Source organism: Sardina pilchardus, chromosome 1 (genome assembly GCF_963854185.1).
Source record: "Sardina pilchardus chromosome 1, fSarPil1.1, whole genome shotgun sequence".
Lineage (NCBI taxonomy): Eukaryota > Metazoa > Chordata > Actinopteri > Clupeiformes > Clupeidae > Sardina > Sardina pilchardus.
Genome location: NC_084994.1, coordinates 45,068,551 through 45,084,977, shown reverse-complemented (window position 1 = coordinate 45,084,977; position 16,427 = coordinate 45,068,551). Strand labels below are relative to the sequence as shown.

Below are 16,427 nucleotides of genomic sequence, written 5' to 3'. Positions count from 1 at the left end.
TATATATACCGCTGGAAGGTCATAGGGCAGGCAGAGTCCGGGGTGGGAGGGGCTAGAGCAGTGGGTGGTTTGGTGGGTGGGCGGGGCTATGGGGGGGGGGGGGGGCATAGGGTGAGAAGCCGGGAGGGGGTGAGGGGGAAATGGTGGCAGGCAGAAAAGAGAGTAGAGGTGGCACCGCACGTCATGGCAACGGTGCACACGTCAGCCATTTTATGCTGGAAAGGCTCAATCATGCTCCTGTGGGAGAAGTTGGATGAAGGAGGTCAGCAGAGAGACACAAGAATAACTTATTTTCTTTTTTACAGTCGCCATGGAAACCCAGTTATGAAGCTATGTAAATGTATTCAAATTATCTGGACACTTTGATCTAAAGACTTATAAACCAAAAATTCTATGTTGGGCCAGCACATTTTTGGACAAAAATCTAGGTACAAACTCTATGAGTTCAAAGTAGACAAAGAGGGCTTAAAATGGGCTTAAATTTGAACATGGACTTTGCCCATTGTCTTAGGAGAAGACTAAGGATAAGAAAATGTAAATGTGACTTGAATGAAGAGGCTGAGGAATGTCTGACCAGCATTTTTCCCTGCAGCGTGTTGTTAGGAATAGCTGTCAACTGGATATAAATCTTGAGGCAGCAATCCCCACTGCCAGGGCTGAAGTACATCCAGGCAGTATTGGCACCCGATACATTTGAAATATGAGGTCTGTTCTGCCAAAGAAATGGACCCGCGATAAAATGAAGAAATGTATTCAAGTGGAGAAGGCTCTTGACCCACGGCTCTCTAACGTGAGAAACACAGGAAATCGCAGCAGTGAGCCTCCAGAGTGTTTTATATTGCAATAGGTCTTGGATCAAGAAAAGGAATTTTCTACAGTAGATACGTTTTTTGTTATCCATCAATAAAATCTTTCAACCAGCTTATGGTTATAAATGTGCATCTTATAAATAACACTGTAGAAATGTGAATATTATAAATCACACTGTCTGTAGTGTGACGACGCCACCAACACTCTGTATTAATACATTTATCCAGATAAATAAAGATCACCAGACAAAAAGTTGTAAAAAAAGTACAAAATTTATTATTTTTCTTTCATCATTTGGAAAAGAAAAAAAAAAGGCACTGGCCTCTCATAACCCCTCTTAATGAGCAAAAAATATAACCGCTTTTTTTTTAAACACAGAGCACTTCTACAAACAAATGCAAAGGGAACAAAAAACAACAAACAAAAACAACAACACAGTCTATAATGCGCAGACAAATAAGGAGATGCGAGGAAAGATGACGCATGAACTCAATAAAAGACAAAAAAAGAAAAAAAAGGATCATGGTGAGGAACATGGGACACAGACACACATAATGGAATGGCTGTTTTGGAGTTTGAAATGTGTGTGTATTTCTATGTGACAGGACAGTTAAGTGCTTCATGTTAGCCTGTAACATGTACCCTTAGTTTTCATTTCCCCCATACTTCAGGTCTGTACAATTCTGGTTTTCTTACTTACTTTCTTTTCTTTTTCTTTTTTTTTTTAAAACATACAGTTCATTTTGTCTGTACAGGTGTATATAGAGATGAAAGGTTGTTCAATGGTGACAGAGAAAAATTACAGAAGCAACACCATAGAAGACAAGTTTCTTTCTTTTAAAAGTCTGACTACAGTAAAACAAAAGAAAGCAAAAGGAAACCAAAACAAATAAGACAGGAAACACTAGCTTAACAATGTGTGAGCTTTACATGACCGAAACTCCTGTTATCTGAACTAAATAAGATGTGGAGTCAGTGCGGAGGACAAATGATACCTAGACTATGGGGATCGTTAGCAGTCACCTATTCACATGCTATGACCAAGAAAGCGGGCGAGAACTTTGTCCAAGTGCCAACAACTACACGCTGGAGACATGTACGAATAAGGATAATCTCAATCTTGACCCACCCCGATCACACACTTTAGGGTCCGATGGGGTCCAGCTCCAATTTTAAAACAGCTGCCATTTCCTATTTGTGGTCTGGGGGGACCCAAACTCTGGCCTTCAAGGAGGCTGGGATCGGAGGTTACAGTCAAAAGGTGCTCGAGGCGGTGAACTGTGTGAGTGAGCTTCAGTGCTGTTCGCAGAGCTTGAAAACGGACCGTGTTGCAAAGACACAGACCTGCATGGTGCAGCCAAACGGATTTTCTTCTTCAAGTGTACAGACACGTAATCTACATCTAAACTCCCAGGTCTACAGACGACTCGACCTGGGCAGCTTTTCCCCATCAGTTCTGATTGTGTCGCTCAATACGTCTTAGTAAAAGTTTTTTACGTGCAGACCACATGATTACTGTTAGCTTCTCATTTCAGTCATGAGGCCATAACACACGTCTCTATGTAATCAACCCTCTTTGTTTGTGTTTACCGTTTCCACCATAACCGTATTATTATTGTTATTGTTATTTATCTAGTGCTTTCAGGTTAGGGGCCACTGAGGGAAGGTGCCATGATGAGGGAGGCTCATCTGCGGGGGGTGGGGTGGGGTGGTACATTCCACTGGCTAGGCGGTGCGCTGGTACGTCCCACCAGATGGGCCACAAGGTAAACACTACCTTGCTGACGGCGAGCCCCGTTAGACAGGCTTTGTGATCTGCGTGTGTGTGTGTGTGTGTTTTTTTAAACGTTCTGAGTGTAATTGCATCTGAATAGTGTCTAAGTACGCGGTGTAGACTGCATAGATAAACGGCCACGAAGGCTTTGCTAACACCCTCATCTGCGACTTCCCTTCTGTTAAGGGAAAAATAAAACAACAAAAGTCAAATAAAATAAAAGATTCACCAAAGCACCAATGCACATGCATACATACTAAAAAAAAGAGTTATCACATGTGTGTACTTTAGTGCAGAAACACTGAGAGGGGAGAAACAAAGCCACACAGAAAAACGGTAGCCGAAGAGCACGCTAGCTATAGTACTAGGACACGCGACAGGAAGTTGACCGGGGCTTCCGCGGAGGGACAGGACTCGTGTCGGTTGGACACTGCCCGACCCCCCCCAAGAGCGAACATGGCTTTTCTTTGGTCACCTCGCTTAGGTCTGGCCTCTGCTCCACTCCCCTCCCCTCCCTAACCTACTCTGCCACTGAGATGAGAGATTATGCCATCAAAGGAAAGAAAACAAACAAACAAACAAACAAACCCAACAGGGAAGGAGGGAGGAAGGGGTGACATCCACACATCTCTTACAGAGTCCAGCTGCATCAAACATCATTCAAAAAATGGAGAAGGAGGGGGGGTAGCTTTTACTGTGTGTGTGCGTGTGTGTGTAAGTATGTATGTGTGTGTATCATGTGGTAGAATCAAATGTTCTTTAACCAAACATTTAGTTCACCATTTGAGTGTGTGCATGTTGTGTGTGTGTGTGTGTGTGTGTGTGGAAGTGCTGCCGTGAGTGTTATACATTCACTGATTCTGTGTCTGTAGTGAGGGCGAATACAGCTATTAGGTCATGGGGCAGTTGCCTTCACCCTCGCTGTCGGAGGCCGTGTCCGAGCCCGTGGTTTCCATAGAGACGCGGTGCGGGGTGACGATGACGGCCCGCCGCTGCTCCTCCTCGACTCCGCCCACTCTCTGGGTCCCCTCAATATGCTGGATGGCCTGGGGGGCAAGACAGAGGAACGCGTCAAACAAGTTCACACACACACACACACACACACACACACACACACACACACACCCCCCTGTGTACATTTGATATGTGACCCCCCCCCCTCCATCTCATTACTATCAAATATGTTGCTCTTTCACCTTTGTTGAAGTACTAAAGTACATAAATCAGTGCAAGCAGACTCACCTGAACAATAGTGTCAAGGTTTTGCCGTGATGTGGACATGATGTTGCTGCTGGGGCTTGGGCTGACGCTCGCCGTGGCAAAGTGTGTGGGGGCGGGGACTATGACAGTAGGATGGTGGGTAGGGGCAGGGGGAGTGGGAGTGGCAATCACCTACAAAACACACACAAACACAAAATTATTTTTATATTATATTCTAAATGATTAGATTTTTTTCCTGATGATTATCCTAAAACATAGAAAGTATTTCACATTATATATCAAGGGGAAGTTTGTAAGCACAAATGTACTTTCAACCCTTCCCATGACCGTGAGAGAACAAATGTAAACACTGGAATCTATCCGTTAGCCTCACGTCAGTGTTTGTTTGACATCACAAGCGCTACTTTCAGTAGTTCCTCAAAGTAGTTCCTCTCGTTCGCCGCTTACCAACACTCGCTTCCTCTCCTGGTCCTCTGGACTCATTCAAGTACTTAACCCTTTCCCTACTGAACACTCCTCTAAGGCTTCATTACTTAACCCATTCCCTACTGAACACTCCTCTAAGGCTTCACTACTTAACCCATTCCCTACTGAACACTCCTCTAAGGCTTCACTACTATAGAAGGCATCAATCCTACCATCCTATATTGAAAGAGCATCTACAGAAATAAAAATGCTCAAGATACATCATGCACAAAACTAGTCAGTTCAAACATGCACTCCTGAGACACTTAGCACAGATTTCACAGAGCCCAACAAGCAATAGTAAACAATGAGCCTTAGCAGCACAGTGGTGTGTCACTAGGTCACATTCACAATGTGACACCCAGTATCATTTCAGACACCTAACACCCATCAGGCTCGATAGTGTTTTGAGCCCCCAACGCCGTCTTCCAGGCAGCGCTGCCACTGTTGACTTAAAGGCACTTAATCCTACCCCTAACCTTAACCCATGCCTAACCCTAGCGCATTCCAGGCAGCGCTGCCTTGAAGACAACGTTGGGGGTTCAAAACACCAAGAAACACCCATCAGGGCCTGGCGGTGTGTGTGTGTGTGTGTGTGTGTGTGTGTGTGTGTGTGTGTGTGTGTGTGTGTGTGTGTGTGTGTGTGTGTGTGTGTGTGTGTGTGTGTGTGTGTGCGTGCGCGGGTGCGCGCCTCACCTGTGGGCTGCGGGGGGCGCTGTCCCTGTCGGTTGGCGGCGGCGGCTGCTGCTGCAGCTGCTGGAGGCGCAGCAGGGTCTGTGTGTGGAGGAGCGAGTGCTGGTCCTGCACCTGCTGGGCCACCGCCGCCAGCTTCTCCGGGTACAGCTGGGTGTCCAGGGAGCGCAGCTACGGGCACAGCGGAGAGGAGGGGCAACGGTCAGACTACAGAGTTACAACTGACCAAGGTCAGAGGTCAACACAGACTCTAGAGTTAACCAAGGAGGGGTGCAAAAAGCAACAACAACTGGATAGAGCAAGCCAAGGCTGTCCAGAACTGTTTTGCTGCAGAACAATACAGACCAATTTCTTCTCTACATGTTTAACATTACAGCATGGTCTACTTCCTAATACATTTAACTTTTTAAACACATAAAACACGTAACACAAACCTAGACTAAAGGTCCTTCTCCTATAAAAGTGAATGAAGTCAAGGTATCTAGTAAGCACCTTGCAAAACAGGGTTTTTGTCTGGTAAGTGACGCTTCAGAGCACAGACCCTGGGTGTGCCCTCATCCTGTCGATGGGTGGCTCTCAAACTCTCTCCTCCATGCTCGGTCCTCGAGGGGCGTTACCACTGATCTATAACTATTATATATATTGTTGCCGCCCCATCATTCTTAATCTAAATCAGTGAGGACGAGGATCGAAGGAAGGAAGGGAGGGTGTATAAAAAAGCCCAAATGAGCGGCACCCCATGTGTCTGTGCAAGTGTCCTTCGCTGAACTGAAGCGGTGACCTTGAGCGGTGACTTCCCCAGTGTGGTCCCCAGCGCCCCCCGTGCCAGCGGCTCCTACAGTTACATCCCCTCAGCAGAACCAGGGGCCTGCGGCCGCACCGCACCGCTGCAGCGCTCCTCGCATCTGCCAACTGCTGCTTGGCCTTGACACCTTGGCCTCCTTTACCTCCCGTTCACTTGCTTGGGTAAACTCATGAGCTGTAAATTGCATATTCTTTTGTCTGCACTAATTCTAAGAGTATGGAGGATTTCCTTCCTCGTCAAAATTGTGCTTGATATTATTTAAATGTCACGATGTGTTTGAGGCACTAACCGGGAGAACTAATTGTGTTTTTTTCCCCCCAGAGTACAGTGCAGTAGTTTCTGGGGGCGAACTGTGGAGCACTAGTTTGCATTACCCTGGGCTGTTCTGGTTCTCTCCAGTTGGGTGTAAGAAGGGTTTTCTTTTCTTATCTTGTTTACTTCATAACAGGCAGTGCCCACCTGCCACTTGTCCTTGTCCTGTCCCCACCAGCTGATATCACCTCTCACTTGACCACCGAGCAAGAGGAGATGTCTTGTCTCAGTGCTCTCCCACACCCCACTCCTTGGACTGTTGGTCCGGTTTGCGCAAGATATGTAAATAACCTTGAAACGCTTACAGCAGCCTAATACGACAACTTATGAAACCAGTGAAATGCATCCTTTGAATCATGAAAAAAAAAACACCTCTAGTGTACAACACCTCCAATCTAAACATCCATGGGCCTCTCAACATCCCTCCTCAATCCTCGATGCTCGGTCCTCCAGACTCGTTCCCACTGATCTAGAACTAGCCCTGGATAGACTATCCCACTGTTGACGAGGTTCAAGGAAGGAAGGGAGGATGTATAAAACACGAATGAGAGGCACCCCATTTCCCATACCCGTGACCTTCACCCCCCCTGCGTCCCCGTGAGGTGCGCGGGCCGCTCACCTGCTCCTCCAGCTGTGCCCGGGCGGAGCGCTCCTTCTCCAGGTGCTGACGCAGCTCCAGCAGCTCTCGCCGCAGGTCCTCCAGCTTCTCCTCCTCCAGGATGTCCGGGGAGCCGATGCCCTCGTCCTTCTCCTCCGTGCGCCTCCTCTTCGGTGAGGAGCCGGTGAACTCCTGCTAAGAGGGCGGGAGGAAAAGACGGTGAGGGGGGGGTGTTGGACAACGCCAAAGGATGTATCCACCAGGAAAAGAAGAGCAACGTCACTGTAGTTTTACGGAACATACATCGCCTTTAACACTCCAACATCTGTACTGACAAATTCCCAGACAATTTTAGATGTGATTCATTTCCAAACCAATATCACCAACAGAAAGTAAAATGCAAAATGCATTGCCTCACTTCAGCATCCCTAAACCTCTGTGTATGATGTGGTTTGGCAGTGTGAGGGGGGGGGGGGGTGCTACCTGAATGAAGCGCTTGAGCTGGTTGTTCTGCTGCAGGAGCTGCGTCTTCTCCTGCTCCAGGGCGATGATGTACTCGGCCGTCTGCTGGAGTATGGCAGCCTGCGACACATGCAAACACAAACACAACAAATGCTAAGTATACAAGCAGAGAAGCACTCGGATTAAAAGGGGTCATGCCACAGGAACCCATCATGGCTGTGTGACCAATGGACGTACATACTTTTACAAATTGGACGGTTCCCTTCCCTATCTGGGATGGCCATAGAACTAATAAGCAATGGGAAAGTTAAAGGCGGGCAACATATTGCACAGTGGTTGATTAAACATAAACAGTGATGCATTGAACACTCTGTTGTTCACGCAAGCAAGGCTGCTTTCTTTTTGAAAACTGTTCCCAGTCTGATGAAATCAATGTAAACATGTTTCATTTTCTTTTAACTTATCATTCTTATCGTTCATCTGTAAATGACTTGGATGAGGTGCTGATAGGATAGCGTCTCAGACACACCCACCAAATTGTTATTAAAAAAAATAAAAAATAATCTCAGAGCCTGTTGCATACCGGTGCGTACCGCTGACCAAAGATATAAACAATCTGGAAACCATAGCACCACCATGGTTTTGAGATTGAACTCGCGATTTAGCATGCCCCCTCCCCAATTAGCAATACGGCAAAACACCAGAAAGATGCCTAAAAATGTTGACTACCTAGAGCGAAGCCAACTACAAATGTAAAATTTGATATTAAAAATAAAAGCAAAACGGATCATCAGAGCATGCTAGATAATCATGAGAAAAAAACAAACCAAATCAGTTTTGCACACAAAAAAATTGCAGATCAGGGAATGTTCTAAAATAATTGAAAAGTGTATGGCATGGCCTCAAGACCTCAGCAGTTAGGTTACTTTGATTTATAATACCTAATCAGTCCCAACCTCCAAAACAGCACCATCAGGTGGACAAAGTCAGTAGCACAAATAAATATCTTGTAGGTAAGAATACTTTTTTGGTAGTTCCTCAATCTCAGTGTTTGACAATCCCATGTAACAGGTTTTGCTTGTATAAAAACAATGCTCCCAATGTAAAAACAATGTATTAACTGTAAAACATTAAATGTAATGTTTTGAAATGTGACTAGTGTTTTTCAGGACACATCAGCAAAGAAACATAATCTGATGACATTTGAACCACTTTGATTTACAGTACATCTAGAAAAAAGGTGGAACACGGGAAGCTCTGCGTCGTCATAACAGACACGTGTACAACGATGTGAGTGGAAGTCTGGTGATCGGGTTGGTAGTACTGAAGCTGGATTGCGTTGCAGAACATAGAGCTAATAGTCACCTTGCTTAGTTTCTCCCCGTCACTATGTGGGATGAGGGTCTTCAGGGATTGAAAGCCAGCGTTGATGCTCTGCATTCGGCGCCTTTCGTTGCTGTTGGCGATTTCCCTGCGAATGCGGCGCTCCTGGTCGCGTGCGGACTCCGGTGTCAATGGAATATTGGCCAAACTAAAAGAAAGAGAAACCAAACACTTAATTAGCCAAATACACCAACTGCAGACCAGACAACATTGATTTGATCATTGGATTCATTTTCCTTTTTAAATTCTGATATATGTTTGTATTTCCTTTACTCAGGTATTACTAATTTATTTCAACTTGCATTTCCTTTAATATGTGTTGTGTTGTATTGTAAATCTATTTTCATCAACCGTAAAGCTCTCTCTTGTTTGTAAATAATAATAATAATTACATTTATTTATATAGCACTTTTCAAGCACAGAGCACAAATGCCAATAATACAAACATAAACATAAAAGTGCTATAAAAAATAAAGTGACTTGACAACAGACAACATTTAGGCATGTACATTTAGGCACACCTTTTCAAGAGGAAAATGAACAATAGTACAAACTTTTGATGGGCAGTGCTGTGTGACTGTGTAAAAATAACAATAATCATAATAGTAACAATTCGTCTCCGTATCTTTATTTAAATTTGGTTTAATATGGCTTGTTTTATACTGCATCGAAATTAAACAAATTGACAGTTTGTGGCATGTATTGACGTATTGTATATCGATCATAAGGTGACCTACATTACGTAACTACACAGCTAGAATCGCTGTGAATAATGTCCTACAAGTCCCAAAATTCCCTTCGTCATTCAACCGAATGACTCAGGTCTTACTGCCTTTTCACGAAGGCAAGAAATCCTTCCGCGGAGCAGACATCAAACCATTATCAACGCCATTCTGAATTTCAGTTCAAGGACACATACAGTCTTGAAATAACGGAAATAATTAAAATCTCTTAAGTCAAAAAGGCAAATTTGACGGGGTTCCCGACACCAATAGGTATTTAGCATTTCACTCCAAACGGAAGACATTTGGATCGAGTGCTTCCCATCTGGTCCGAGAACAATACATCTTGTTTCCGCCAATGCGCTCAAGGCAGCGTGGTTGAAATAGTACGGCTAGCTAGCTCAAGAACTAGCCACCAGAGCTGCGTAATAATCGAACGTACTCAAAATTTAGGATGAAATAGTACATACTATTTTATTAAGTAAATAGAAAGAAACTCTCCGTGTATCCTCATATCATGCAGTGTTGCCTAAATTCAAGAAATCGCACAAGTGGCCTCTTAATTTGCTAACACGAACACCACAACATTTCAGCGCACGCCACAGCCATGGCTGCGTAGTCTGAAAGCACAAGAGCATGGTCGTCACGATGCAAATAACAGACGAAAACATTTCAATATCGCGAGTTAGATATGACTGGCTACGTAAGCGGACAAATCACTGAAGTGCTATAGTAAATGTAGAGGCGAGTAACTACAAAAATATAAATAAACTCGTCATAAATCAGTGAGTAACTTAACGTACTAGCTACACATCAACATAAGCGTCGTATTCGCACTACCACGTGGTTAGTGTTTGCCACAGACATGCAACGCTATTATGTATTTATAAGCGTTAATTTTACATATCTTACAATGTTTATCCATTTTAATATCAACTAGGCACGTCTAGACTCAATTAGTATTAGTCGTGATTAGCGGTAAGCAAGCTTATCTTTATACTTAGTGTTTCTATTGTTATCGCAATTGAACATTAACGTTACAAGACTCATGCAACTCTTAGCCTACTGCATCGGTCTGTTGGTAGGCAGATATATATTTAATTGAGCAGGGTCCTATTGATGAGAAAATACAAATTGAGCAATACACACCTACAAAGACCCCCGATGACTTCTTTCTCCGATTTCCTAAATTGTTGCAAAGACACCTTCTCAGCTGGTACCATGAAATACTCCATGTTTTTCATCCCCGTTTCTGAGCCTTTGATTTTTTTTTCTTATTTCAACTTGTTTTCTTCACTTTGCAAAATATATGATGCGCCTAATCGACTAGTATGCGCATAATAATTTACAGCTTGTAATTTGTTCGCGGTTGTATATTGCCACTTTACATTCAGCTGGTGGGGTTTCCGTGTGTAGCGCTTCTCTCCCTCCCCTTCTGCAGTCCGCATGAGAGTGTGTAGCTGCAGCTGATCGGATGTCTCTCAAGGCGGGAAACAGCTGGTTGGAATCACGGAGCGACCAAGAGCCTCCTTCCGCATAGTAGGCTCCATGTAAACAAAGGACTATTTAAACACGGTAGTAAGGGAGGGAGGGGGAGCAGCGTACAAACTTGAACTACTGGAAAACTAAGCAGAATAAAAGGACAGCGGAACAGAATACAGAATGCGACTTGAAATGATTTTATTGTAAACGTTAAAAGTGAGAAGTTACATGCCCAGTAGGCAGTCATTTCAGTTTATTATTTTTTAAAGATTTTTATGTAGCTCTCTCTGATTTAAACTGCCACCAAAATGCATACATTTGTAGTCTGCAATTTACACACATTTGATGCACTATAAAACGTATAATTTTGTCATTAGCATTTTGTGTGGTAGGCTATCGGTTCCCTTTTGAGTTTATACGGACATGAAATATAGGCCCTAATTAGGAACGTTACCCCACTATAATTATTGTAGGTATTTGCAACTGATGAAACAGCATAATAGTCTAGTTGATATGTAGCCTATTAGTTATATGTGTGTAGGCCTACACTGGAAGCTAAAATGTGACAGAATACCACAAATCTATTTATGTTCAGTTTTCCCTTTAGACAAACTTATTTTGTAAATGTAAGGATGCTGGATTTTGAAAACAGAGACACGCACAGTAGGCTAGCCCTCGTGGAGAACAGGAATGAAAATAATTGATATGGTTTTATTATTTTTTTTATTCTCAAGGATGAAACGTTGTACCCTTCTTCGACCACACGATGGTGCGCTTTGCTTCTGTGTCTAGCCTATGTGATTGAGGCCGCAGCAACAGCAAACGTGGATCTTCGTTGCAGGATCAGTTTACTGTCAGACTCACTGAGTGCATGCTGTCGGCTACGTGGAGGTTTAACATCCTGTCTGTGTTGGGGATTTGATATAGGTAAGTTATACAAAGCAACACAATGTTGTTCTTTTACATTAAAATAATGGTTTCAAACTCAGTCATGCTACACTGACTTATTATACTGAGAATGACACTGATGATGTGTGCGGAACGCCTAATAGTGCCCCATGTCCACACCAATGGCGCTGAATATTGATGCCAAGGGGCATAAACCCCTATTCTTCAAATGTGTTGCTTTAAGTTGGCCATGCCAAGCCACCCAAGATTAAGCAACAGCCTATAGGCCCCCTGCTGTTTTTAGCCCGTTACTGCTGCCATCACTAAACTGACTAGCCTACTCCTTACAAAATAATAACAGTGACGCTACCAATAATCTTACCACATCGACAATTATGCATTTATACAATCATCAGTGCATTCAAATGATTGGGCCCACACTGGCTACAAGTAAAAATACAGGGACCAGGTTAGGGGAACTGGGTGTTTCCACCTTTCACTGCCCAACATAACACAGTTAGATGCCTCGATTCCCAGTGCCTTTGCTTGATAAGTCCTAATTCTTAACTGAACAGACCCTTCTGGGCATTCAGGTATGTCTTTGATCAGGACCAGCACGGTGAAATCCCTCCTCCCCTTTCTCTCTGTCTCTCTTGGGAACAACAGGAGCGAGACAGAATCCACCTTTGAGAAAAAATGCTGGGGACAGCTCATGGTGGATATAGGCGGAGCAGGCATGCGCTGAGCCCGCGGGCAGAGTGGCCAACGTTGAAGTCTGCACACACACTGTCGCACGGAAACCACCGCGCCGCTTACGTCTCCAAGCGGGCGAGGGCCAGAGAGTGAGAAGGAGAGGGAGGGGGGCAAATGAAAAAGCTCTGCACCGCTGTACTCGTGAGACATCTGGAAACGACGCTCAAAGGCACACACTGACTCCGCGCACCAATTTGGAATGGCGTTTTTATGAAGATGACCAATCTTTTATACACTTGACCGGCGTCGTTATTAAGCGATTCCACTATTTTACCGTCTATTTGAGCGAGATATTGTAACATATTTAACGCATTTTTTCGTTTTCGTTTCGTTATTATTAGACTCTTGACTAGACATGTTTTCGTGTCTTTGAATCGTCAAGTTAAAATAGCCTGTAAGACGTTTTCCTATGCCCAGAAGATTTACTTTATGGGCTGCGTCAGGAACTGATACAGTTTTAGAGCATCCAGAAAGTAGGCTTCTACATTTTTTTCCGGTGCTCATGATTTTTTGGTATGTTTTGACAAAGGCATTCGCCAGCTGATCCGGATACTTAAAACAGTATCGTCTTCTTTGTCGCTTGGGACATTACGTGAACAGACAGAGACGTCTAGTGTTTCTTTTGAAGTGATAGACGAGCGACAGAGCGAGTACTAGCCAGAGGAGGAGAGAAGACCCCACCGTCACGTTCCGGGAAAACTGGCCTTCCTTAAAGGTAAACCATTAATAAGCACCTCATTGTATCTTTGCTTAGGAAAGAAAGGCGAAACAGTTAGTGTGCGTGTGGTGTCACCATTAAGGCTGTTTGCAGGTTTTTTCAGCCGGTTGGATTAGGGAAATGCTGTGTGGATGCGATGCATTTGGTATTTCGGGTGGCATGGTCTGACCCAGTTTTGTGTGTCGTGAGGGACAACAAGCGATGCTTGGTGGACTGTGTCTCTGGACTGAACTAATGCTGTTGGTCATTGCCGCCCCCGCCCTCACCCTTGCTCGCTGGCTTTTCGGAAGATCAACATGCGCGGTCCCGGTCGGTTTAATCGTTAGAAGTCGAGCCACCACAATGCAGAATTGGGCAAATAGGGTAGACTCTAACGGGGATTAGTACATGCTACTTCACTGATAGTTGTCATGTTTCCAAATCATGTCTCCCAGTGTTAGGTAACATGTCAAGGTAGGTACTCACACGGCCATGAACGGAGAAGTGATGATCCTCAAATGTTCCTGAAATTGTCATATTCTTTATCGTTTACTACTGTCTTATAACAGCTAAAATATGACAATAAGTATGTTGACTTGACATTGGTTTGAACTGTTCTGTTTGTCATTCACCAAAAGCATAAAATCAAGCCTGTCCTTGATTGACAGTTCATTGGATGGGAGCAACAATCCAGTAAGGTTATTGCCATTGTTAATCAGGTCATGCTGAGGGTTATCCACACGTTGGACCAGTTTTCCTGTGTGTCTTATATTCTAAGGTCAGGCCCTCTATGACTTGTTGCCATTCACTTCAGTGACCCCTAAGCAGAACTGAGAGGTTAAGGACAGTCGAGGATCGTGGAGGAAATGCTCATACGATGGCCAGCGCTAGCAACAGCTTCTAATTTTATTTAATTATTATTTTTTGAAGGCCAAAGTCTGAAAATGTGTGGAGGCCTTTCAGCAATTGTGGTCTTCTTGAGCTCACAAAGGCCCCAACTATCTTGGCGCTGGAGAAGGAAGGCCACTGTGGCTAACATGTGTCCACATAATTATCCACATACGTCCGCACTTATAATATTCTCCGAGAAAGAATGTCACTGACAAATATATGGATGGTGTGATCTCCATCGCTTTATGGTTGGACACCAACAAAGATGTTTTTGTTTTTAGATTTTCTTTCCGAAAGAGCCTAATTAGGAGGAGCATGGCCCAATACCTGTTGTTTTGGACAGCTTTAGGGGGTAAAGACACAAGTAAAGTTTCTGTGGTGATGTGGACTGCACCAGATCACTCATTCCGCAGGGAGAGAGACATAGCCCGACAGATATGACAGTAAAGAGAGAGAGAGAGAGAGACAGAGAGAGAGAGAGTGAGAGAAAGACAGAGCAAGAGAGAGAGAGAGAGAATGTGTTTTTTCCCTTACACCTCTTCAGGCCAAACGCTTTAAGGGGAGCATGATGTAACATCACTGTAATGCTGAGAAACCAAGACAATATCCGTGGACAGAGGGAGCAGAAGCAGACAGGCGGGCGAAAGAGAGAGAGAGAGAGAGAGAGACGCTCCTCTTTGATGACGCGAGTGGCGAGCTGGCGGGTTCGGGAAGCCTTTGATGGGGAACTGCCATGAGGTGCTGCAGTTTGAAGGACACCTGTCTGGGAACTCCTCCAAAGCCCCCTCTGTTTTTATCCCCTGTCTCGGCACGGACAGAAGTCACAATAAAAAATATAGCTGCATTTTCAACAGCCCAAGCGTTGGACTCCCATTAATAATCCAACACTCCCAATTAAGCAGTGCGGTGCATTTTGTAACGGCGTTGTTGTTGTGTACATGTGGCCGTTTTTATTTCTCGCTGCACTATAAGGCCTCCGAGCACATGATTGTAGGTGAATTTTTCAGCGGAGGAAAGTTACAGAGTCGGTGGGGGTGAAAAAAAAAAAAGGGAAAAAAGCGCCACAGGCTTTGTTCCAGCGTAGTGTCTGCAACCCTGTGGCTTGCGTTAGGGAGTTCACCGGGTTCGGTGGTTTCATAAACGCTCCCCGAGTGGGGAAAAGCATGGAGCCATGTGAAAGGAGAGCTGGGGCCCCTCCTCTAGCCAGCTCGGCCCCAAACCAGGCATTTTTCTCCTGTTAAACACTAACCGCTAACAACCGCCTCCCTGCTAGCCCCCTTCCACCACCACCGCCACCACTGCTGCTGCCCCCCCCCCTCCGCCCCCCTCCACCCCCCCACAGATGGAATGTCTCATTCAAGCCGCTCTCGCTGGGGGGGCCCCGCGCTGGTGGTGTTATTGCGCCTTCCATTTGCTGACACGTTGCGCATGAGCTGTGTTAGGAGGACCTCCCCAGGTCACTTACACGCGAGTGAATGGCTCCGCACCTGTAAACACACACACACACACACACACGCACACGCACACACACGCACACACACACGCAGACACACACACGGATACATGCACGCTCGACACAGAACTCTTCCCCAGTTCTCTGTCTCTTATTCCTTTTCTCTTCCTTTTTCTGTTTTTTTCCCTCTCTCCTTTTCTCTCTCTGTCTCAATCTCTCTCTGTCGCTCTCTTTTTCTCTCTCTTTCTTTTAGCCTTCTTTGCTCTCTCTCCAGAGGGTCACGTGTCTGTGTATTCATTTCCAAAACAAACACAGACGGAATTCCATGCCCCCCCCCCCCCCCGCCCCCAACCACCACCACCACCACCAGCACCACCACCACACCCACACGCATGCATATCACTTTTTTTCCTTCTGTTCTCAGAAAGGGGTGAAGAGAGAGAGGGAGAGACAGAGGGAGAGAGAGAGAGAGTGTGCGTGTGTGTCTGTGTGTGTGTGTGTGTGTGTGTGTGTGTGTTGAGGCCTCGAGACAATCCACCAAGTTGAAAATGCAGGAGGGAGAGAGAAGGGCTGGAAAATACAGGCAGTTAGAAAGAAAAACAGGATACTGGGAGAGAAGAGAAGAGGAGAGGAGCGGAGCGGAGAGGAGAGGAGAGGAGAGAAGAGAAGAGAAGAGAAGAGAAGAGGAGAGGAGCGGGGAGGAGAGAAGAGGAGAGGAGAGGAGAGGGGAGAGCGACAGCTCCTTTGAGGAGGAGAGATGTCAAACTGCAATGCAATCAAATGGAGGGAGCTCAAGTCTGCATTGTCAGATCAGCTTAGGCTCACTGGCGCTAATGCCTTTCTCTCTATGGCCAGGGTGCACCTTTTTCTGTCTCTTTCAACCGTTCTATTCCTCTCTTTTTTGCCGTTCTCCCTCATTTCCTTCGCTCTTTATCCAAAACAGGCTCTCCCCTCGCCACCAGAGAACGTTCAGCGTCCCCCCCCGCCCGCCCGCACGCCTTACCTTTTCGCCTCCCCT

At 45.2% G+C, this 16,427-nt stretch overlaps 2 protein-coding genes across 3 annotated transcripts in view; one reads left to right on the top strand and one right to left on the bottom strand.

Annotated features, from left to right (window-relative positions):
• Positions 1-1,063: 1,063 nt before the first annotated feature.
• LOC134092814 (transcription factor AP-4-like) lies at positions 1,064-10,713 on the bottom strand. Of its 2 annotated transcripts, none has more exons than XM_062545906.1 (7): positions 10,395-10,713; positions 8,506-8,671; positions 7,162-7,260; positions 6,700-6,873; positions 4,967-5,134; positions 3,827-3,976; positions 1,064-3,630 (listed from the first exon to the last, which is right to left on the bottom strand). In XM_062545906.1, the coding sequence occupies exons 1-7, from the start codon at positions 10,487-10,489 to the stop codon at positions 3,475-3,477; spliced, it is 1,008 nt and encodes a 335-aa protein (XP_062401890.1). In that variant the 5' UTR covers positions 10,490-10,713; the 3' UTR covers positions 1,064-3,474. The 2 variants fall into 2 exon arrangements, with proteins under 2 accessions (XP_062401890.1, XP_062401900.1); XM_062545916.1 differs by having other exon boundaries at positions 6,700-6,870.
• A 1,850-nt stretch (positions 10,714-12,563) lies between these two features.
• glis2a (GLIS family zinc finger 2a) overlaps positions 12,564-16,427 on the top strand; it is a 29,523-nt gene continuing 25,659 nt past the window's right edge. The window contains exon 1 of the mRNA XM_062545894.1: positions 12,564-13,083. The gene's annotated coding sequence lies outside the window, so the exon portion shown is untranslated. The remainder of the gene's footprint in view (positions 13,084-16,427) is intronic.